At 45.8% G+C, this 25,184-nt stretch overlaps 1 protein-coding gene across 7 annotated transcripts in view; it reads left to right on the forward strand.

The window, feature by feature from the left end:
• Window positions 1–25,184, forward strand: part of AADAT (aminoadipate aminotransferase) — a 177,077-nt gene that overhangs the window by 130,396 nt on the left and 21,497 nt on the right. For all 7 annotated transcript variants that reach the window (XM_075335007.1, XM_075335043.1, XM_075335058.1 and 4 more), the window contains 8 exons: window positions 2,357–2,525; window positions 6,390–6,522; window positions 15,264–15,338; window positions 16,108–16,317; window positions 16,510–16,575; window positions 19,211–19,293; window positions 19,634–19,730; window positions 21,457–21,518. In XM_075335007.1, coding sequence (XP_075191122.1) covers window positions 2,357–2,525; window positions 6,390–6,522; window positions 15,264–15,338; window positions 16,108–16,317; window positions 16,510–16,575; window positions 19,211–19,293; window positions 19,634–19,730; window positions 21,457–21,518 — 895 coding nt within the window. The remainder of the gene's footprint in view (window positions 1–2,356; window positions 2,526–6,389; window positions 6,523–15,263; window positions 15,339–16,107; window positions 16,318–16,509; window positions 16,576–19,210; window positions 19,294–19,633; window positions 19,731–21,456; window positions 21,519–25,184) is intronic.

Here is a 25,184-nt window from a genome sequence, read left to right on the forward strand (position 1 = left end):
GATCTCATGGCAGTGGGGACATTGGTTTCAGTCAATACCATAAGTAACGTACTCCACCGCAATGGTCTCCGTTCCAGATGAGCCCGTAAGGTACCTTTACTTTCAAAGCGTCATGTCAAGGCTCGTCTACAGTTTGCTCATGATCACTTGGAGGACTCTGAGACAGACTGGTTCAAGGTTCTCTGGTCTGATGAGACCAAGAATGAGATCTTTGGTGCCAACCACACACGTGATGTTTGGAGACTGGATGGCACTGCATACGACCCCAAGAATACCATCCCTACAGTCAAGCATGGTGGTGGCATCATCATGCTGTGGGGCTGTTTCTCAGCCAAGGGGCCTGGCCATCTGGTCCGCATCCATGGGAAGATGGTTAGCACGGCCTACCTGGAGATTTTGGCCAAGAACCTCCGCTCCTCCATCAAGGATCTTCAGATGGGTCGTCATTTCATCTTCCAACAAGACAACGACCCAAAGCACACAGCCAAGAAAACCAAGGCCTGGTTCAAGAGGGAAAAAATCAAGGTGTTGCAGTGGCCTAGTCAGTCTCCTGACCTTAACCCAATTGAAAACTTGTGGAAGGAGCTCAAGATTAAAGTCCACATGAGACACCCAAAGAACCTAGATAACTTGGAGAAGATCTGCATGGAGGAGTGGGCCAAGATAACTCCAGAGACCTGTGCCGGCCTGATCAGGTCTTATAAAAGACGATTATTAGCTGTAATTGCAAACAAGGGTTATTCCACAAAATATTAAACCTAGGGGTTGAATAATAATTGACCCACACTTTTATGTTGAAAATTTATTAAAATGTAACTGAGCAACATAACTTGTTGGTTTGTAAGATTTATGCATCTGTTAATAAATCCTGCTCTTGTTTGAAGTTTGCAGGCTCTAACTTATTTGCATCTTATCAAACCTGCTAAATCTGCAGGGGGTTGAATACTACTTGTAGGCACTGTATAGTAGTGATAATACTACCATACTGATTATTAACCAAAACCACTGTACTAGGACTGATATTACCACACTTCAGTGAGCATCTGCATATGTGTATAGTGTACAGACTCTCACCACTGACCTTTTCGATGATTGTAATACCTAATTTTCCATTTCTTTACAATTCAGTTTAGACCACCATGACCATTTCTCCCATCAAAGTCCCTACAAAATGTAACACACGGACATCTTGGATTACTGCTTTTTCAGCACCTTACCTCCCATTACCTCACCTCTACACAAACCATATAGTGCTAAAATCAATCTAAGTAGACAGTAATAAATGCCCTCTCTGTGCCCTTTAAATAGAATGCATACCCTATGAACTTTTCTACATTTCTTTTTCATGTTACACCCACAAACAAATATCTTTTCCTGGGATTTTATGTGATATACCAACACAAAGTAGCAAGTAATGGTGAAGTGTAAAGGAAGTGATACAGGGTTTACTAAATATTTAAAAAATATATTTGTGAAAATTGTGACTTACATTTGTATTCAGCCCTCCTAAGTCAATACTTTATACAACCACTTTTTTCAGCAATTACTGCTGCAAGTCCTTTGGGATATGTCTGTACCAGTTTTGCACACCTAAAGGCTGAATTTTTTGCCAATTATTCTTTGTAAAATGGCTCTAGCTCAGGGAGATTGGATGGAGACGTCTGTGAACAGCAATTTTCAATTCTTGCCGCATATTCCCAATGGGACTTCTTAGGTCTGGACTTTGATCTAAACCATTCATTGTAGCTTTGGCAGTATGTTTAGGGTCCTTGTCCTGCTGGAAGGTGAACCAACACCCCTGTGTCAAGTATTTTGCTGCCTCTAACATGTTTTTCTCCAGGATTGCCCAGTATTTAGCTCCATCCATCTTCTCATCAACTCTGACCAGTTTCCTTGTCTCTGCTGAAGAAATCTTCATATCATGATGCTGCCACCACCATGTGTGACAGTGGGAATGTTGTTTTCACAATGACGTGGAGTGTTAGTTTTTCGCCACACACAGTCATTAGCAAACATGATATGACTGTGAGAACCTGCAGTTATACCATCCTGTGTGTAATACAAGCATTTGTGAAGCCCACCCTTTATCTACATAGAAACAATAGCTTTAAGTGCAATATAAAGTTATCATTTCTGTCATACATGAATTGCAATACTATCATAGGTCATATGTGCATCTACCTATAAGAAATGTGTCCATTGGAACTTATGGTGGACATTTAAACGCTCTTTTCTGTGAGATCCTGAGCAATCCAAAGCATTATCTGGTTCTGATAGTATAGCCAGCTCTTGCAATTTCTTAAATGGAAGACTTTCTGCTTTTTTAGTTAATTTATTTTTTTTTCTCTCTTTGCAGCTGATTTATTGATGAAGTCACCACCATCCATGATATCACTTGCAGGGGGAGCTCCAAATCCAGATACATTCCCTTTTAAATTTGCCAGTGTTACCTTGACTGATGGTACAGCTATTGAAATTGGGGAGACTTTGATGAAGAAAGCATTACAGTATTCTGCAACACCTGGGTACATTCCTTAGCTTGTCATTAAAGGGAACCTGTTTCATGATTCCTACTGCTCAAACCATGGCCAGTAAGAATCAGAGACTGTCTACTGTGTTACAAACCTATGCTTGTCACTGATACACTGGGGCATTTTCAAGTAAAACATAGTTGATGGGGTCGGGGTTGTGGTGACTAGTCAAAGATGTGTGACTGCGCCAACTTCTCCCCACCGGGCCATGCAAACAACTATGGGTCTTTATTAAATGCTGCAGCGTTTCAGAGTTAATCATACATACTATAATGCAGGAGCCGGTTTCTGATTCCTACTGTCTGTAGTTAAGAAAGGTTCCTCTAAATGAGTTACATAGTAATGCATAATAATATTTATGTATGTTATAATAACCGTCATGGGCTTTATTACACCAAAACTTCACAGACAAAAATGGTAATTGACCAAATATGTAAATTGAAACTTCAATGACCAGAAAGTACTGAACTCTTAGAGATCCTTTGATATTTAGTAGTCTATTCGGCGCCATCCTTATGTTGATATATCTCTCTTCTTGAAGGGTTTTCCACTAGAATTGAGTATGCACATCTATCCAGTTTCTCCTTATACTACAGCTAAAGGGCTCACACATGACAGCCTCACACGTTATTCCTAAGTACCAAAGTTTACATGTAAAGCTAAAAAGTGCCAAAAAATGCATAATCGGGCATCAACTGGGCAATAAATGTTGTAGATAGTATGGTGTTGCTGACCGGGTTGGGTTGTTTCAGGCACAACTTTTTTGTAGGTAGAGATTCCAGCTGCTGCTTCATATGCTAGAATAAGAGCAGCCAGTAATTCAATAGTAAAAAGGTATATTCAGATAATTCTGCTGCTCAAAAATACATCCAATGGAGAATGATGGTACTGATCAAAAGATTAGTTTTATTAATCTACGCATTTCAGAGTTGAAAATATTCCTTCATCAGGATGAAAACTGTTTGCAGTGTGATCCTGATGAAGAAGATTGTTCAACACCAACACTCCATTGGATATCGTTTATGATCAGCAGCGGAGCAGTTTTATACATATATCCCTTACTTCTATTGCACAGTTTACATGTTAGGCTAAGAACACACATCCAGCTTTTCTACCGTTTGTCTGATCCGGCGCGCTCCCATACACTGTGTACAGTAAAGTAGCTGCGTGACAAGCTCCGGTCACGTGCTGTCATGTGACCGGAGCATGTGGCCAGGAAGTTGCAGCGCAGCCACTGTACTGTATAGACTGTATGGGAGCGCGCCGGATCCAACAAACGGCAGAAAAGCCGGATGTGTGTTCTTAGCCTTAACAGCTCACTAGACGAAGACGCTTTCTTTGCCTAACTCAGAGTAACCTGTCATACTGGCAACGGGTAATTCATGATCCAATAATCTGAACCTCGCTTTTTGCTGCACAGGCTGGCACTGATTGGGCATACAAACCTAATCCATATAGCTCCCAATGATCAGTTCTTTTTATGATCGTGCAAGAGTTTGGAACTTATTAGTGAATGTCCATATCACCCACAGATAGCGTGTTTCCCAGAAAATAAGACAGGGTCTTATATTCATTTTTGCTTCAAAAGATGTGTCAGGGCTTATTTGCAAGTGATTTCTTATTTTTCTATGACCAACAATCTAGTGCAATGGGGTGACTAGCAGGACTACCCATTCCATGTATGAGAACCTGGCACTTGCCAACTTTTTGGGTCTCATGGGGTCTTTTGAGTATGATTCTTTTTGAGTATCTGCTTTCCTTGGTTAGGGGTCTATATGTCCTGCTTCATTTTATTGTTAATTGATATTACTTTTTTACGTGTACAGATGCCTGGACACTATCTAAATTGTCTTTTTTTAATGAACTATAACTAGGGCTTCCTTTTGGAGTAGGGCTTATATTTTGAGCATCCTCAAAAATCCTGAAAAATCATGCCAGGGCTTATTTTCAGGGTAGTTCTTATTGTCAGGGAAACAGGGTATATTTAATGCATGTAACAGAGAATGAAGGAAACGGTTAAAAGACTGCACAGTGCCAGGAGGTCTGGATTCAGGATGTGATATTATGTGGAGCTTTTCAGACTCACTTTAGTATACTTGTCACAGTTTTTCTATGACTTAAAGCACGGCTGTAGAAAAGAAATTCCAGGCGGCACTCATTGTATGTTGGTGCTCAGGTATAGGGAAGGCATCCCAGATCCGATACAGAAAAAAATACCGGCACTCCAATTTCTTCAAGAATTATAAGGATCTATTCCTTGAATCCATACAAACAAGATGCATTGTTACGCATTACGGCTTCATCCGCCTTTCTCAAACACAGTGTATCTACAACTGCACTCAGAATAAATAATCTCACGTTCTTTGTGAGGGAACCAGCCTCATAGTTAAAGGGAACCTGTCAGGTGCAATGTGCACCCAGAACCACGAGCAGTTCTGGGTGCATATTGCTAATCCCTGCCTAATCGTTCCTGTATACACTAGCATAGATAAAGAGATCTTTAGAAAAAGTATTTTTAAAGATCTTTTATCATATGCTACTGAGCGTGGGAACTAGTCCCCTGGGCGTTAGTTCCCCTTGCTACTCGGCTCCATTAGCATGTTAGTACACCCCTGTGGGTGTGCTAACATGCTAATGAATGCGCAGCGTCAGAGGATGATCTCACCTCTCTGCCGCCATCACGTCCGACGCTGGATTACGGCTCAGTGCACACGACCCCGGAGTTTGGGTCATGCGCATTACTTCAGTTTGAAGCCTGGACGCATACACCCAGCTTCATAGTGCTCATGACTGGAACTTTGGAGTCATGCGCACTGAGCCAAAATCCAGTGTCTGATGCAATGTAAGTGGAGAGGTGAGTGAGAACATCCTCTGATGCTGCACATTCATTAGCATGTTAGCACGCACACAGGGGTGTACTTACATGCTAATGGAGCCGAATAGCCAGGGGAACTAACGCCCAGGGGACTAGTCCCTACACTCAATGATACAATATAAAAGATTTTTAGAAATACTTTTTCTAAAGATCCCTTTATCTATGCTAGTGTACACAGGGACGGTTAGGCAGGGATTAGCACTATGCACCCAGAACTGCTCGTGGTTCTGGGTGCATATTTGACCTGACAGGCTCCCTTTAACAGAATTACAAATGCACACGGGCTATTAATTAGCAACAAATCATTCAGATTGAAATGTCAGAACTGAAACACTAACTGCATGTATCAATGTGATTAAATATCTAGAAAAATCTAGTAGAAAAATTGCTCAAAAACCTTTTTTAAAAAAACTCCTTACATGGATAAAAAAAATCCTATCAAAAAGCATAAAAAGAGATATATCAAAAAGATCTGCTCTAGACTTTCAATATTATTAAATATGCAAAAAAATATGCAAAAAATCCATATGCATAAATCAAATATTTCATAAGATGAAGGTTTTTTATATGGATTTTTTGCACATTTAATAATATTACAAGTCTAGTGCAGATCTTTTTGGCACTACAATCTTGTCTTTGATTGAGAATAGTATTAATTTCAAGGCAATCCCTGCACCTTCATCTCTAGTCTGACCTTTCACTGTTTGAGCTTGAGTTTCAAATAGTCTCTGTAGGTGCCTCATCAAAGCTAGCAAATGTAGGAAAATACTGTATGTATGCAGACACAAATTAAATGTGCAAGCATCTGAGTAGCATCATGGAAGCACTGACAGTTATGACAAAAGACAAAAACATCCGTATTAAATTGACTGTTAGTTTTAGCGCTTTTGTATTATCCGAGATCTTGTAAGAATTGACTCTTACTATTTTATTATTTTATCTAATCTGTCATTTTGAATCCATTTATTCTTTTTAATACTTAGAGTTCCAGAATTGGTGTCTTGGTTGAAAGATTTGCAAAAAAAGCTGCACAATCCACCAACCCTAACATACAGCCCGGAGCAAGGACAGATGGCTATGTGCGTCACAACTGGCAGCCAAGAAGGATTGTCCAAGGTACTATGGTGCATCTGACAGTTCATTTTTTGGTCTACTACACATACATGTACATGCCTTGGGAAATCATTGCCACTTCTAAGACGATTTTTAGTAAAACCAAATTTGACACAGCTATATATTGTTTATAGAAAATAGTATTTCAGCTCAACTGATAAAGTGTACGGTGCAGAGCAGCTCCCTGGACAATCCAAAAGTAGAAACAGTACCAGCACAAATCCGTATAAAAAATTAAATTGTATTCCATGCAAAAAGGCATAAAAACAAGAAGGTAGGTGGATAAAAATATAAACTGTACCTGTCTTGTATCAGTTTATATTTTTTATCCACCTACCTTCTTGTTTTTATGCCTTTTTGCATTGAATACAATTGAATTTTTTTTTACGGATTTGTGCTGGTACTGTTTCTACTTTTATATATTGTTTATAAATGCTACAAGAATAGAACACATTAATCCCATGAAATGTCTGTCTAACATACTTGAATCGTGGGCTGGAGAGGGAAGGGTTAAACACCGCGCTGCCATGGAAGGATAAAACAGTCGGGATGACTTCAGTGTGATTTATTTCAACATGATTCGGAGATAGAATATCTCCTTCTTCGGGAAAAATCACAGATGTACATCAATTAGGGTACAAAGGAGACATATACATAGACAAGCTAATATTTGAAATAAGGCGCGCAGTCCACCGGACTAGTCGCCTAATCCCGCAGAACGAGATATTCCATCTTTGAAACACATTGAAATCAATCACATTCAGATTATCCCGATTGTTATATCCTTCCATGGCAGCACGGTGTTAAACAGGTAGTATGCGAAGAAAAAACAGCTAACCTGTCACCCAATACTGCAGGATCCCAGGGGTGCATGAGATCCGCTGGTTAGTCCAACCGAGCATATAATGAACAACGAGAAAGAGGAGAGGTTGGATACAGCACCAATTTCAAAAATAGGGTTAAAAACCCTTTTCCTTTATTAATACATTTTAAAATCCATATGAAGAACGCAGATGGAAAGTTCAGGTCATAGGTTCTTTTAACGCTTTTCGGACTTCATACTAAAAACAAAAAAGAGTCCTTTTAGATAATGAGTATTGGGCAAAAACACTAAACAAACAAACAGAATCGCTACAACTGTGTGTCATCTTTAGATTAAATAATAACCCATAGTACATATATATTAAGCCATACGCCCTAACCTCAGTATGATGTTCAACTTTTGCTTGTACTTTAATTTGCTCCGGTTGAATGCTTGGGAGAATACCTTCGGTCTACTGCATATCGAGAAGCAAGGTTGAAGGAAAATGCAAGTAACAAGTCCTCCTTACGTTATGAGGAGCGTCCTGGCCAGTAGTGCTAACTCAGCACAAAAAACTATGCTTACTTTCCAAACTAATTTGGTGTGATGTCATGTTGTTTTATGGAGTGGGGCACAGACCAAAAATAAAACCTACACGTTTCGCAAAACATGTTTTCCTTCCTCAGGGTCGCATTATCTGATAGGGTTGTTTTAATTGTTGTATTGTTTTATTTATATATGTTAGGGTACTTTCACACTTGCATTGTTTTCCTTCCGTTACAATCCGCCCTTTTGGAAAACAGCGGAATCCGTTAACGGATTCCGCTGTTTCCCATAGACTTATATGGGTGACGGATCAGGATTTCACTGCGCATGGTCTTTTTTTTTTTTTAAAATCACAAACTTTATTTTGTCTCGCAGTGGCCGAACGCAAGTGAGAGCACTCAGCTGAGCGCTCGCCCGCCGGCATGCCCGGCCGCCGGCAAGTGACAGCGCTCAGCTGAGCGCTCGCCCGCCGGCAAGCTCGGCCGCCGGCAAGTGAGAGCGCTCAGCTGAGCGCTCGCCCACCGGCATGCCCGGCTGCCAGCAAGTGACAGCGCTCAACTGAGCCACCGGCCGCCGGCTATTGAGAGCGATCAGCTGATCATTTACAATAGTCTGCTGGCGGTAAAACTGTAAAGAAGAAAAAAAAATAAATAAAAAAAAAAAAGCTTTCCGTTGTTTTGTACGATCCGTAGCATCCGTTGTGCCATTATATGCAACGCATCCGTTGCATCCGTAACACAACATAATGCTACGGAAGCCGTCCAACGCAAGTGTGAAACTAGCCTTAAGGAGAAATTCAAATTTTTCCGGGAAATCTCCTTCTTAACAGTGAATGTCTGCTAAATTTCAAATTGAAGGTCGCTGAGAGCCAGCGGAGAAATTCAGACCACACAAATACTGCTGGTATAAATTCCTTTCTCAGTAAGGTGCACATGTGTGTTGGGCTTTATTATTACAAGCCTTTCTTTATCATTCCTTTGGGAGACCCAGACCATGGGTGTTTAGCTTCTGCCTCCGGAGGACACACAAAGTACTACACTTAAAAGTGTAGCTCCTCCCTCTGAGCTTATACACCCCCTGGTGAGCCAGTCCCAGCCAGTTTATTGCTTTGTGTTCAGGAGGCATACATCCACACATGCATTCTCATATGATTTTTTGCTTTTTGGAAAGAAATTGAAGAAAAGCGGGTCCTTGTCTGGACTCCCGGCATGTCCCTTCTCACCCCACTGTGTCGGCGGTGTTGTTAAGGTTGATTTTCAAGGCTGGAGCCTTACATGCCGTGCTCCTTCACTATCCCTCCTGGGCTCTGGCTTGAAGTGGGAGCCAGCACGGTCTCCATGCCTGGCAGGAGACCGGTCTCCATCCACAGCCCCTTGAGGATTCTGTTGGACCGGAACACTCATCCCCAGGGACCTGGCCCTGCGTCTCAGCAGCTAAGTACCTGAGACGTTTATGTGTTGGAGGTCCCTATTCTTTATTGTATGGGGAGAGTATGCTGAATGTGTTTATTTTGACATTTCCGGCGGGTTCTCTAGCTTTCACCTGAGAACCGCGCCGATGGTGTCTGCGCGTCGGCCTCCCCGCTTAAATTTAGGCCCCGGCTTTGCCGGAGGCCTAGTTTCTGTTAACTTCCCTCGCATGTCACTCATGCAATAGGGACAGGCACGGCTCCTCCCGGCGGACGTTCTGCACAGGGGAGGGACACTCCCCACTGCTGGGGCGTGTCTCCTCTCCTGCAGGTCTATGGCCCTCCAGTTCCCGCTCCCCTACAGGAACGCCCCCTAGTCCCGCCCCCTCTCTTCGCTCCGGCGGCCATTTCTCAGGCAGAGTTCACTCTGCGCTGGGTCTGTCTGCACTCTGCATCCCTGCTGAGGTGCTGTGCATTGGGGGTCCGGGCTTCGGGATCTGGAGGGCACACAACACCGCTTCCAGCGGTCTGGTAAGCCTTAGCCGGTCTCTGGTTGTGCACCTCTGTATATCTCCCTGGGGTTCATTCTCTTGCAAAGCCCCCACTCCAGCAGCATGTCTCACACAAGGAGCAAGGCTCCAAAGCTTTATTCTGTATGCACTGCATGTAAGCTCCTGCTGCCTGAGCCGAGCACCTGTCCACATTGTGATGTTTGCTCTAACTTGGCGGTGCCACAGCCTGGAGTCTCACCCTCAGTGGTCTCTCAGGCTGCTTCTGCACCTGTGGCTGAACCCCCGGCATGGGTAGAGTCCTTTTCTAGGTCCATATCCCAGTCATTTGCTGAGTCCATGGGACTTTTGTCCAGGACTTTGATGAATATGCATCAGCCCTCCTCACAGGGTGCCTCTAATACTCTTGCCAGAGGATCCCTATCCTCTGACCTCCGTCCATCAGAGCTCACAGAGGATTCATCATCAGGTCCCAGACCCCGTCCTTCTAAAAGAAGGCGCAGGGTTTCCTCCCCCTCCTCATCCCGCGGCTCTGACTCAAGAGCTGACTCTCAAGATGAGGAGGATGCCCTCACGGGGGGCTCGGAGGCTATGTACCCCATCGATCTCTCCGAGGGTGACTCAGATTTTAGTGACTTGATTGCTTCTATTAATTCTGTACTGGATCTCAATCCGCCAGTCTCAGAGGAGCAACCCTCTCTGGCAGAAAAGCATCAGTTTACCTCGCCTAAGAGAGTAAAGAGTGTGTTCTTTAACCACTCCAGTTTTCAGACCGCTGTGACCAAACCCAGGGCCTGTCCTGACAAACGCTTTCCAAAGCGTGGTTCTGATGACCGTTTTCCCTTTCCACCTGAGGTGGTCAAGGAGTGGTCGCACTCCCCAAAGGTAGACCCTCCGGTGTCTAGGCTCTCAGCCCGGACCGTTGTGTCGGTGGCTGACGGCACCTCACTTAAGGATTCCACTGACCGTCAAATTGACCTTCTGGCCAAATCTGTGTATGAAGCTGCGGGAGCCGCGTTTTCCCCGACTTTTGCAGCAGTGTGGGCTCTCAAGGCCATCTCTGCTTCCCTAGAGGAGATGCATTCCCTCACCAAGGAATCTATGCCTGAGATGGTTGCCTTAACTTCTCAGGCTTCAGCTTTTTCATCTTATGCCATGTCTGCCATGCTAGAGGCTTCTCACCGCACTGCGGTGGCTTCAGCTAATTCCCTTGTTATCCGCAGGATCTTGTGGCTTCGAGAGTGGAAGGCAGATGCTTCTTCCAAGAAGTTTCTTGCTGGGCTCCCTTTTGCTGGTTCCCGGCTGTTCGGTGAACAGCTGGATGAAATTATTAAGGAGGCTACTGGCGGGAAGTGTACTTCCATGCCACAAACCAAGACCAGGAAACCCGCCCAGGGTAGGAATCAATCGAGGTTTCGTTCCTTTCGTTCCTCCAACTGGTCGTCCTCTAAGCCCTCCGCCTCGTCCGCTAACTCAGCTAAGGATCAGAAATCCAACTGGCGCCCAAAAGCGCGTCCGCAGAAGACCGCAGGATGTTCTGCCACTAAGGCAGCCTCCTCATGACTCTCTGCCCGCCCCAGCCACGTCCTTAGTCGGTGGCAGGCTCTCCCACTTTGGCGACGCTTGGTTAAAACAAGTCTCCGATCAGTGGGTGAGAGATATCATATCTCACGGCTACAGGATAGAATTCTCTTCCAGCCCGCCAAACAGATTTTTTCTCTCAACTCCCCCCTGCTCCAAGGCCGCCGCCTTCTCACAGGCCGTGGCATCCCTGCAGGCAAACGGAGTGATTGTACCAGTTCCCACTCGGGAACGGTTCAGAGGTTTTTACTCAAACCTCTTCCTAGTTCCCAAAAAGGACGGTACCTTCCGGCCCATCCTGGATCTCAAGCTTCTCAACAAGCATGTTCGGGTGCGGCATTTTCGCATGGAGTCTCTGCGATCAGTCATTGCCTCTATGACCCAAGGGGATTTCCTGGCGTCCATCGACATCAGAGATGCCTATCTACATGTGCCAATTGCAGTTTCACACCAGCGTTGGTTACGTTTTGCCATAGGAGAGGATCATTTCCAATTCGTGGCTCTCCCCTTCGGGTTAGCCACGGCCCCTCGGGTATTCACCAAGGTCATGGCGGCAGTGATTGCGGTCCTGCACCTCCAGGGGTTGGCAGTGCTTCCTTACCTGGACGACCTTCTGGTCAAGGCTCCATCCAGCGCAGACTGTCAGTGGAGTGTCTCGCTCACTCTCGCCACTCTAGCCCAATTCAGGTAGCTTGTCAATCTTCCCAAATCCACTCTGACTCCAACCCAGAGTCTCACGTACCTAGGGATGCAGTTAGAGACTTTGCCGGCACTTGTGAAGTTGCCCTTAATCAAACAGCAGTCTCTCCAGCTAGCGGTGCGCTCTCTGCTGCGGCCCCGCCGTTATACCCTCAGGCGCCTGATGCAGGTGCTGGGTCAAATGGTGGCGTCCATGGAGGCTGTTCCCTTTGCCCAGTTCCATCTGCGCCCTCTGCAGCTGGACATTCTCCGCTGTTGGGACAAGCGGCCTTCCTCCTTACAGAGGTTAGTGGCTCTGTCGCCACGGACCAGGAGCTCTCTTCAGTGGTGGCTTCGGCCCCTCTCCCTGTCCCAAGGGCGCTCCTTCCTGGCCCCGTCCTGGGTGATTCTCACCACGGATGCCAGTCTATCCAGCTGGGGAGCGGTATATCTCCACCACAGAGCACAGGGCACTTGGGCTCCGTCCGAGTCAGCCCTTTCAATCAATGTGCTGGAAACCAGAGCCGTGTTTCTAGCTCTCCTAGCTTTTCACCACCTGTTGGCGGGCAGGCACATTCGAGTCCAGTCAGACAACGCAACAACGGTTGCCTACATCAATCACCAAGGCGGGACACGCAGCCGCCTGGCAATGATGGAGGTGCAACTTATCCTTCAATGGGCGGAGGACTCCAAGTCCACCATATCCGCAGTCCACATCCCAGGCGTGGAAAACTGGGAGGCAGATTATCTCAGCCGTCAATGCGTGGACGGTGGCGAGAGGTCCCTGCACCCGGCAGTGTTTCAGTCAATCTGCCGCAAATGGGGCACTCCGGACGTGGACCTAATGGCATCCCGTCACAACAACAAGGTTCCTGTTTACGTGGCTCGCTCCCACGATCCTCAAGCCTTCGCCGCGGACGCTCTGGTTCAAGACTGGTCCCAGTTTCGTCTGTCCTACGTGTTTCCCCCTCTAGCTCTCTTGCCCAGAGTCCTGCTCAAGATCAGAACGGAGGGCCGTCGAGTCATCCTCATTGCACCGGACTGGCCCAGGCGAGCTTGGTATCCGGACCTGCTCCAACTGTCCGTAGAGATGCCGTGGCATCTTCCGGACCGTCCAGACCTACTCTCGCAAGGTCCGTTTTTCCGCCCGAATTCTGCGGCTCTCAAATTGACGGCGTGGCTCTTGAGTCCTGGATTTTGACGACTTCTGGTATTCCCCCTGAGGTCATCTCCACTATGACTCGGGCCCGTAAGTCTTCCTCCGCCAAGATCTATCACAGGACTTGGAAAATTTTCCTGTCCTGGTGTCACTCTTCCGGCCATCCTCCTTGGCCATTCTCTTTGCCGACCCTTCTGTCTTTTCTACAGTCCGGTCTGCAGCTAGGACTGTCCCTCAAGTCTCTCAAGGGACAAGTCTCAGCTCTGTCAGTAGTGTTCCAGCGGCGTCTCGCCCGGCTGGCTCAGGTCCGGACCTTCATGCAAGGCGCGTCTCACATCATTCCGCCTTATCGGCGGCCCTTGGATCCCTGGGACCTTAACTTGGTCCTCACGGTATTGCAGAAACCCCCTTTTGAGCCTCTTAGGGAGGTTTCTTTGTATCGTCTTTCTCAGAAAGTGGCCTTTCTAGTTGCCATAATTTCTCTCAGGACAGGAGAGTCTCTGATTTGGCTGCGCTCTCCTCGGAGTCACCTTTTTTAGTTTTTCACTAAGACAAGGTGGTTCTCCGTCCGACTCCGGACTTTCTTCCTAAGGTGGTCTCTCCCTTCCACCTTAACCAGGACATTTCCTTACCTTCCTTCTGTCCGGCCCCTGTTCATCGCTTTGAAAAAGCGCTGCATACTCTAGATCTGGTGCGTGCTCTCCGGATTTATGTGTGTCGCACCGCTGCGCTTAGGCGGTGCACCTCTCTTTTTGTGCTAACCACAGGGCGGCGCAAGGGTCTCCCTGCTTCTAAGCCGACCTTGTCCCGTTGGATTAGATCGACCATTTCGGACGCCTACCAGAGTACTCAGGTGCCTCCCCCGCCGGGGATCAAAGCACACTCGACCAGAGCTGTCGGTGCCTCTTAGGCTTTTAGGCACCAGGCTACGGTTCAACAAGTCTGTCAGGCTGCCACTTGGACTAGCCTGCATACCTTCTCGAAGCACTACCAAGTGCATGCTCATGCTTCGGCAGATGCGAGCTTGGGCAGACGCATCCTTCAGGCGGCTGTCGCCCACTTGTGAAGTTAGGTTCTGCCTACTTCTTAGTTTTTCTGTTTATTTCCCACCCAGGGACTGCTTTGGAACGTCCCATGGTCTGGGTCTCCCAAAGGAACGATAAAGAAAAAGAGAATTTTGTTTACTTACCGTAAATTCTTTTTCTTATAGTTCCGTATTGGGAGACCCAGCTCCCTCCCTGTTGCCCGTTGGCAATTTTCTTGTTCCGTGTGTTATCACCGGCTGTTGTCACGACAGAGTTGCCGGTTGTTCCGGCTCTTGCTCTGTTCTACTTGTGGGTGGCTATTCTCCTTCAGCTTTTGCACTAAACTGGCTGGGACTGGCTCACCAGGGGGTGTATAAGCTCAGAGGGAGGAGCTACACTTTTAAGTGTAGTACTTTGTGTGTCCTCCGGAGGCAGAAGCTAAACACCCATGGTCTGAGTCTCCCAATACGGAACTATAAGAAAAAGAATTTACGGTAAGTAAACAAAATTCTCTTTTTTTATAGAACCATAATGGGTTAATATTTTAGCAAAATTCCTAAATATACCATTAGTTATATGAATCTCTAGCCCCTCTTATATTCCGACTCCATAACTTGGAAAGTCCCTGTCATATAACTCACAATCATAAATTTGGACTTTGCGCAGATGCAGCCTTCCATTGTTATCAATATTTTCATTCTGTTCCCTTGTTTCACAATAGCAGCTGCTGACCTTGATATAAACATACTTACAGTCTCTTAGCTTCTTCTCATATAGAAAAGAAAACGTGGTTATAGAAAAAGCATATAGGTAAATATATTGGATTCTCACAGAAGAAAAGCACATAGAAAAATTATTCTATTGTATTCTCACGTATGTAAGACACTGATAAAGCCCTAACCAGGTGACAAGAAGGCAATTCTGAATCGATGCACACAGGCGAGCCCTCTCCATGCATGTGAAGGCAGTATGAGTTTATTATCATTAGTATTTGATACAGCAGTGTAATGAATATCTTTTTAATCATACATTTTAGGTATTTGAGATGCTTGTAAACCCTGGAGATAGTGTATTGATAGACGCACCAACCTATTCTGGGACTCTGGCAGCTGTGAGTATCTTTTTTCTTTTAAACTTTCTTTGGAAAAGTCTATATCTGTGATGATTACATGATCACATGATCGTATCGTCCATTGGATCTGGCACTGTACGGTCATCTGCATTGTTGCATGTATGACCGTATAGCCATTAAAATATTAGGAGGGTGGTTCACCATTGCTTTTCTACTTACTTTATGGGGGTGCGGGTTCTAAAAATCTTTACTGATCCAAAATGTAGTTTTATGGTCGTATGTTATAGTGATGTTGGGAAAGAACATGAGAAAATGCAGTATATAACACTATATCACTGTTGGATTAGTGTGATCAAAGGGAGCGGATTTGATCTACACTGCTGATTCCCAATTAAGATCCAGGACAAAAGGTACAAGATAGTGGTTTATTTTCAATGCGTTTCAAAGTCCCTCAGACTCCTTCCTCAGTAAAACCACGTAACCATGTTTTTTTACGTGGTTGTCCTGAGGAAGGAGTTTGATTGACTTTGAAACTTGTTGACAAACAACCACTTTCTTCTACCTTTTATCCTGGATCTTCATTGGGAATCAGCAGCGCAGATAAAATCCTCTCCCTTTAATCACACTGCTACACACTTGTGGATACTGCAGCAGCTGATGCATTGGTTTGACAGTGATTTTGTTACACACAATACCCACGTGACCTCATCCTTGTCTTCCAATATACTAATCTATGTGGATAAGACCCTAATGCGCTGTGCACTTTCTTATTTCCAACTGTTGCATTATTAAACCTCTTGATTTACAGATAAAACCACTAGGATGCAATCTCATTGGTGTTCCCACTGATCAGCATGGTATTATTCCTAAGGCTCTTAAAGATATTCTCTCCAGGTGGCGACCAGAGGATGTCCTCATACCTGAAAAGAAATCTCCTAAAATTATTTACACTATTCCGAATGGGGGCAATCCCACAGGAGCCTCTCTGACCACGGACCGCAAAGTAGAAGTCTACAAGGTACAAGTGTAATGATCTACTTACTGACATAGTCCAAGGCAACCACGTGAAATCATCACTGTGTGCTGTGTTCCCAGTCTGTATTATTGTGGACTGTTAGGTGCAGTGTGGTCTTTACACAAGACAGAAGATGTTTTGGAATATTGAAAAACCTCATGGTGGGTTGTAATAGTTATTTATCTCTTTTCGTAGATTGCACAAGAATATGATTTGATTATTGTGGAAGATGATCCCTATTACTTTCTCCAGTTCAATAAGGTGAGCCTTTTGTAATTTATAAAAGTGTGTATGTCCAGTCCAAATTGCTAATATCATGAAGAACATGTAGTGAGGTTTTTGTTGGTTTTGATGTCTCAACTGTAATATCTTCAATTGATCTGTAGGTGGCTCAATAAGCAAACATTTACAGACAAGTTTCTTGAAGTTTCTTTTGATCTACACACCTCAACATTAAAATTACACCAAGAAGGAAACCTCTTTGAGTTATGGAAATCAGAGGTCAGCTATACATGATAATGTTATGTAAATAATAAAAAAATTGAAACAGAATTTTCCAAACATCTGCTTATTCAGTATCAAGTATGAACACCACATATAGAAATCCCCACACGTACACACCTAGTCTGCGATCAGTGAGGTAATTAATGGTTGTTTGAGGAATTTTATTTCACTCTGCATGCACTTGGGCAAATCATTGCTGAGCAAAAAGGTTCCATATGTGCTCAATGAAAGACAAGTCCAGAGACGCTTCAGATCATGGTAACACATTTAGGTCACACGCTGCTCACAGTAGCATGAACAACATGCGATCTGGTGTTATTTTGAAAACCAGCTTCTGAGATGCTTTAGGAAATTGGTCACACCACTGGTTAAATGACCAAATCATAGTAACACCAAGCTGTTAAAGTACATGGAATAAAGAGTAGAGGGTTCCTGCTACCATATGTTATGCCACCTCAAACTATAATCCTGGGAGTAGGATTGATGTGATTTTTCATTCCCTCATTAAGGGGTACTTTGCACGTTGCAACATCACTAGCCGATGCTAGCGATTCCGAGCGTGATAGTACCCGCCCCTGTTGCACATGCGATATCTTGTGGTAGCTGCCGTAGCGAACATTATCGCTACGGCAGCTTCACACGCACTTACCTGCTCTGCGACGTCGCTCTGGCCGGCGACCCGCCTCCTTCCTAAGGGGGCGGGTCATGCGGCGTCACAGCGACGTCATACGGCAGGCGGCCAATAGAAGCGGAGGGGCGGAGATGAGTGGGACGTAAACATCCGCCCACCTCCTTCCTTCCGTATAGCCGGTTGAGGCAGGTAAGGAGATGTTCCTTGCTCCTGCGGCTTCACACACAGCGATGTGTGCTGCCGCAGGAACGAGGAACAACATCGTATCTCCATTATGAAAATGACCGACGCTACACAGATCACCGATTTTCGACGCTTTTGCGATCGTTTATCGACGCATCTAGGCTTTACACGTTGCGACGTTATTACCGGCGCCGGATGTGCATCACTTTCGATTTGACCCCGACGATATCGCAGTAGCGATGTCGCAGCGTGCAAAGTACCCCTAAGGCCTCTTCATGACATTGCCTACGTGGTCTACAACCAATCACTGGCTATCATTGAGTCCAAAACAAAAGTGTGACTCATCACTGAAGAAAATAGACCTCCTTAGCCTTCTTGCTCTGCACCCTAATAGCCTTTGAGAGTGGTCACTTGAGGTCATTGAAGAGGCCTTCGCATCACAATAGTTGTACTATTGGGATTATGGTGTGGGGTGGTATAATGTACAGTAGCCAGTCCATTCAAGTCTTTATTCCAAGTACACTAACATCTCAGCATTATATGGATTTGGTTGTATAACCAGTGGTAAGCTCATTTCTCCAGTGTCCCAGGAGGCCTTTTTTAACGTAACTCCGGCCCGTATGTTGCTTTTGTTTCTGTGAGCAGCTTGTGTGGGCTAAACATGATACCAAGGCCTGCAGCATCTCTTTACTTGTCTACCATGAAGAACATCTGGCATATCATTGGTTGTCAAATGCAAAAAATAGCTGCCAGCAACAGATCTTCATGATTTGTGTGTCCAAGTGGCAGAACATTTCTAAGACAACCTGTCATAAGTCCAATTAATTTAATCTGAAATCCCTGTCTATGTGCCATAATCTTAAGCTATTTTCTAATTCACTTGCATTAAACATTACCTATCGTGCCCCTAACTACGCTATCTGACTGCTATTCTTTTTTTTTTTTCCTATTTCCTGTGTGATAATGCTGTGTTTGAGAATCCGAGCTCACACAGTGCACAACTCACAGGGAGGGACACAGCAGGGACAAGCATAGCCCCTGAAACGAGCGGCACTGATGACGCTTCATTTCAGGGATGGGGCAAGGGCTGTGACAGTGACCTCAGCCTTTGCCCCCCCCTGCTCTTATGACACTTCGCTTGAGTATCCCAGCAGGCACGGGGACTCTCAAACAAAGCGGCATCAAACATGAAATAGGAAAAACGAATAGAGTAGCAGTTAGATAGTGTAGTAAGGGAAAGGTAGGACATTTTTAATACAAGTATATTAGAAAATAGCTTAGATTACGGCACTAAATAGATAGGGATTTCGTTTGACCTCAAACCAATAACCTCATTGATAGCAGCCAAAGCTGTAAGTGCAGGTATTTCTGCACGTGGCGCTCATACTTGATACTAAATAAATTAAGATGTTTATAGAATGCTGTTTCATTTTTCATCATTTGCATATCATTAACATGTCTATCCATCCTGTGATTTCCATGATTCCACAAATGTTTCTTCTTGGGGTTGCAATTTCAATGCTGAGGCGTGTGTTTTAAAAGCATTTATCAATGTATCCTTTTCTTCGCTTTCCCTAGCCCTGGGCACCATCATTTCTGTCAATGGACATTGATGGTAGAGTTATTAGAGCTGACTCCATGTCAAAGATTCTTTCTTCAGGGTAAGATCATTATTTCTAACTTTTCAGTAAGAATCCTGTTTTCAGTAATGAATGACTTGATTGGTGTATAATGTAGGCAATATATAATGTTAGGCCACGTTCACACGCTCAGTATTTGGTCAGTATTTTACATCAGTATTTGTAGGCAAAACAAGGAGTGGAACAATCAGAGGAAAAGTATAATAGATACATGAGCACCACTTCTGGATTTTTTTTATGCACTCCTGATTTTAGCGTATAATACTGATGTAAAATACTGAACATGTGAACGTGGCCTTATACAGCACATCTGTAGAGGAGTGTTATTTCTAATAGAGCATTTATCTTCTTGTTTTACCAGACTAAGGATTGGCTATTTAACTGGCCCTAAACCGCTTATAGATCGGATTGTTCTGCACATGCAGGCATCAACATTACATACAAGTGCCTTTACCCAGGTAATTTTATACGATTCTCACACCTTCTCTACTGCCAATGCTGGGGTGGGGGGGGTCAGGAGCTAAAAAATACACATACTACTGTTGTGTAATAGTTGTTAGCCATAAGGCTATGTGCCCACGTGACAATGTACACCCGGACTTTGCCGCAGGTCTGTCCGCAGGTTTACCGCAGCTGCTTCCCGGAATCCGCAGTTATCCATTTCTGCGGAGTTGTTGCGGTAAACAGTGCCTATTTCGTGCAGAATTCCTGCGGAAATCTCGCCCTCTATCTCCATAGTGGAGGAGCGGGAATTCCACAGATATTTCCGCATGAATAATTGACATGCAGTTATGTGCGGCTGCGGGACATCTGCAGCATATTCAGCAGCCGCACATACCGCAGCATTAATACAGCACTCCCCCAATACCATAGGATAACATGGGGAGTGTCTGTACTTGCTAGAACCTGCGGATTTATCTTGAAAATCCAGATAAATCCGCAGGTTTTTCACGGCAAAATCCGTGGGTACGTTGTCCCGTGGGCACATACCTTAGAATGTTTTCCATGTTTGGAAATTTCCTGCTCAACAAGTTCTACCTTTATACTATCAGTATGCTTCCCTTTTGGAGTGGCAACCATCTGATTATAGAAAAGGCTTGAAGAGTAACCATTGTTTTACTTTTTATTTCCTAAATCAATAGCACATGTAAAAATAAGAAACTTTGTAATATATCTTATCACACAAATCTGCTTCTTTCTTTACCTGAATTCAACTTTCACTCAGTTCACAGGTAAAGTGTGTGATCATTGAAGATGATGTGCCCATTACAGAGATTAGAGATGGCAATTGGTGCTTTTAAAATTCTATAGAGGAGGGATGAGCTAGTGGCCGACACAGAGAATATACTGCAAAGTCTCCTGAAAAAACAGTTACAGTTCTCCATAGAACTATATGAGCACCAACTGTCATCTCCTATCTCAGTAATAGAAAAGTCTGTAGACAGATTTTACCCATGAATTGAGAATTTTGATAATGAATGATCAATCCAGGAGGAGAAGGAAGCAGATTTCTCTAAGGTTACAGTTTTCTTATTTTGATGTGTATTTTGATTTATGAAATAAAAATTAAAATGACACTTACTTCAGGGCTGTGGAGTCGGTGTCCATTTTAGTGGAGTCGGTATAAAATGGAACGACTCAAACTCCTAAAATATATAATAAATTGGATACAGTGGTTCAATGCAGTATGTGATGAATATTTTTTCATAAACATTTGGGAAAGTTATGAAATGTCCTATTCCTGATCACAGAATCTAGGCTTGTAGTTGATTGTTGTATCATAATAATGATTAAAAGCCTTATGTTACCATTTTACTACACTAAATTTATCACAAACATGAGGCATGTATGAGGGAGTCGGAGTCATGTAGTTGGAATCAGGGAAATTTAGGAGTCGGACGTTTGGCTTACCGACTCCACAGCCCTGCTGACTCTTTAATGCCCCTGTACACAATTTATAAAATTCAGCCAAATCACCACGGGATCGGCCAACTATCTAATCATATAGGGTCCTTACAACTCTCCCCAAACAGATGAAGGATGAAGATTGAGCAGTTTTGGGGGTTTTATGCCCAATCCTTCTGTTCTTCAGGAGCGGAGACAAGTCTTCATGTGTATGGGGCAGTTATTTGGACATCTAAACTGGACTGCTATTCTCTTCTGTTTTCTTTTTCTCTTCTTCAGATAATGGTAGTGCAGCTGCTGCAGAAATGGGGTGTAGACGGCTTCCTGGAGCATATTGAGAGGTATGAAAAATCATTCCACTTCAATCAATTCACAGTGTTTCAAGACAGCTAATAATTGTATTGTTTTTGTCTTCTTTTAAGAAGTAACTACTATTGTTTTTCATATGTAAGCTCTGCTTTTCTTTGTCGCTCCATTGGGAGACCCAGACAATTGGGTGTATAGCTTCTGCCTCCGGAGGCCACACAAAGTATTACACTTGAAAAAAGTGTAACCCCTCCCCTCTGCCTATACACCCTCCCGTGCACCACGGGCTCCTCAGTTTTTAGCTTTGTGTGGAAGGAGGCACACATCCACTCATGCTCCCATTTTAGTCAGCAGCAGCTGCTGATTTTATCGGTTGGAAGAAAAGAGGGCCCCCACAGGGCCCCCGGCATGCTCCCTTCTCACCCCACTAAGTCGGCGGTGCTGTTAAGGTTGAGGTACCCATTGCGGGTACAGAGGCTGGAGCCACATGCCGTTTTCCTTCACCATCCCTTAGAGGCTCTGGGAGAAGGTCATCCATTTACTGGGACCGGGCTCCCTCCGCAGCCCCTGTGGGAATCTGCCGGACAGGAGTCTTTGTATCCTCAGGGACAGGGCCCTGCATCTAAAGGTACTCTGTGTCCCCATGGGGACGGTGCATGGAGCGCTTGTTTCACAGACACTGCAGCAGCTGCTGGTTTTGTGACGACCGGGACTTCCGCGCCGACCGCGCCTGTTTGTCGGCCGCGGTATTAAATTTAGTCCCCGGCTTCATTGCGGCCTAGTACCATAACTCCCGCCCCCGGGCCTGCCAGTCAGGGGTAAGGGCGGGACGGTCGACCTGACGTCGGCAGTGAGGGCTGGAGCATACTTTAGGTTTCCCCCCCCCTCACTGATCACTGTGGGGCACCAGATTCCCGCACTTTACTAGTCGCCGCCCACGGCTCCCTCCTCCCCTGAGAGCTCCGGCAGCCATTTTTACACATTCTGCCGGTGGAGGATTTCAGGAACGAGCTCTGCAGCTCTGGGAGACCTAAGGCAGGGAATCTGGTGGACACACACCGCTTTGGGCGGTCGGTAAGCCACACCGGTCACCCGGTGCTGGTCCCCCTAGGGTGCCGGAGTATATATATATATATATATATATATATATATATATATATATATATATATATATATATATATATATATATATATATATATATAATATATATATATATATATTTGTATATATTTTCTCTGTTCGGCCGGGTTGTTTTGCTTTTGGCTATATACCCTCAGTGATCACTCTCCTAGGAGACAACAGCATGTCGTCCACAAGGAGCAAGGGCGCTAAGGCAAAAGGTTTTTTTGCAACCTGTACCTCTTGTGCGGCTATGTTACCTGCAGGTTCCTCACTGTGAGCAATGCTCGACCCCTGTTGCACTTGCTCAGCCGGAGCCTCGGTCACTAGTGGGCCCCTCGGCTCAGGCAGACCCTCCTGCTTCCCCTGTCCAGGCGGCAGGGACAGAGTTTGCAGTTTTTGCTGAGAAATTCTCTGAGTCGTTTTCACAATCCATGGCTCAGTCTATGGACAAATGGTCTGCCAAGCTACTAGAAGCCTTGCAGTCCAGACCGGTCCTTACACAGGCCCCGGGCAGTCCCAGACCGGCTAAGCGGGCTCGCTGGGAATCTTCCCCGACTTCCTCACGCTGCTCGGGGTCTCAGCTTGAGGACTCTCTGGAGGATGAGGCGGACGTTGCAGCTCAGGGCTCTGACCCTGACGTTGCTCTCAATCTTGATACACCTGAAGGGGACGCCATAGTAAATGACCTTATCTCGTCCATCAACCAGGTGTTGGATCTCTCTCCCCCGCCTCCACCTGTAGAGGAGTCGGCTTCTCAGCAGGAGAAACACCAGTTTAGGTTTCCCAAACGTACACGGAGTGCGTTTTTCGATCACTCTAACTTCAGAGATGCTGTCCAGAAGCACAGAGCATCTCCGGACAAGCGCTTTACTAAGCGCCTTAATGACACACGTTACCCCTTCCCCTCTGACGTAGTTAAGGGTTGGGCTCAATGTCCCAAGGTGGATCCTCCAGTCTCTAGACTAGCAGCTAGATCTGTAGTATCAGTTGCAGATGCCTCATCGCTCAAGGATGCCACTGACAGGCAGATAGAGCTCCTGGTGAAATCCATCTATGAAGCCACAGGCGCGTCTTTTGCCCCGGCCTTTGCAGCCGTGTGAGCACTCCAAGCTATCTCAGCTTGTCTGTCTGAGATTAATGCGGTCACACGTACCTCTGCTCCGCAAGTTGCGTCTTTGACTTCTCAGGCGTCGGCTTTTTCGTCCTACGCCATGAACGCCGTCCTGGACTCTGCTAGCCGTACAGCGGTAGCATCCGCTAATTCGGTGGCAGTCCGCAGGCCCATGTGGCTACGCGAATGGAAGGCAGACTCTGCTTCCAAGAAGTTCTTAACCGGTTTGCCGTTTTCTGGCGACCGATTGTTTGGCGAACGATTGGATGAAATTATTAAGGAATCCAAGGGAAAGGACTCGTCCTTACCCCAGTCCAAACCGAAGAGACCTCAGCAACGGAAAATACAACCGAGGTTTCGGTCCTTTCGGCCCTCAGCCAAGTCCCACAGGCATGTGAGCACCAGAAGGTTTTGGATGGAATCTCTCCGCTCGATCATCGCTTCGATGTCACAAGGAGACTTCCTAGCATCAATCGACATCAAGGATGCTTATCTCCATGTGCCGATCGCACCCGAGCATCAACGCTTCCTGCGTTTCGCCATCGGGGACGAACACCTTCAGTTCGTGGCACTGCCTTTCGGCCTGGCGACAGCCCCACGGGTCTTCACCAAGGTCATGGCATCCGTTGTGGCGGTCCTACACTCTCAGGGCCACTCGGTGATCCCTTACTTAGACGATCTCCTAGTCAGGGCACCCTCCCGGGTGGCGTGGCAACACAGCCTGACCGTCGCTCTGGAGACTCTCCAGCGGTTCGGTGGATCATCAACTTCCCAAAGTCCAAGTTGACACCGACCCAATCACTGACTTACCTCGGGATGGAGTTTCATACTCGCTCAGCGGTAGTCAAGCTACCGCTGGACAAACAGCTTTCGCTGCAGACAGGAGTGCAATCTCTTCTTCGGGGTCAGTCACACCCCTTGAGGCGCCTCATGCACTTCCTGGGGAAGATGGTGGCAGCAATGGAGGCAGTGCCTTTCGCGCAGTTCCATCTGCGCCCATTCCAATGGGACATTCTCCGCAAATGGGACAGGAGGTCGACGTCCCTCGACAGGAACGTCTCTTTCCCTTGCAGACAAAACCTCTCTTCAGTGGTGGCTTCTTCACACTTCTCTATCGCAGGGAAAATCCTTCCTGCCCCCATCCTGGGCTGTGGTCATGACGGACGCGAGCCTGTCAGGGTGGGGAGCGGTTTTTCTCCACCACAGGGCTCAGGGAACCTGGACTCCGATAGAGTCTTCCCTTCAGATCAATGTTCTGGAGATAAGGGCAGTGTATCTAGCCCTAAAGGCGTTCCATCGGTGGCTGGAGGGCAGGCAGATCCGCATACAGTCGGACAACGCCACGGCGGTCGCGTACATCAACCACCAGGGCGGCACACGCAGCCGTCAAGCCTTCCAGGAAGTCCGGCGGATTCTGCTGGGGGCGGAGGCCACAGGCTCCACCATCTCCGCAGTTCACATCCCGGG

This window comes from Anomaloglossus baeobatrachus, chromosome 1, assembly GCF_048569485.1.
Source record: "Anomaloglossus baeobatrachus isolate aAnoBae1 chromosome 1, aAnoBae1.hap1, whole genome shotgun sequence".
Lineage (NCBI taxonomy): Eukaryota > Metazoa > Chordata > Amphibia > Anura > Aromobatidae > Anomaloglossus > Anomaloglossus baeobatrachus.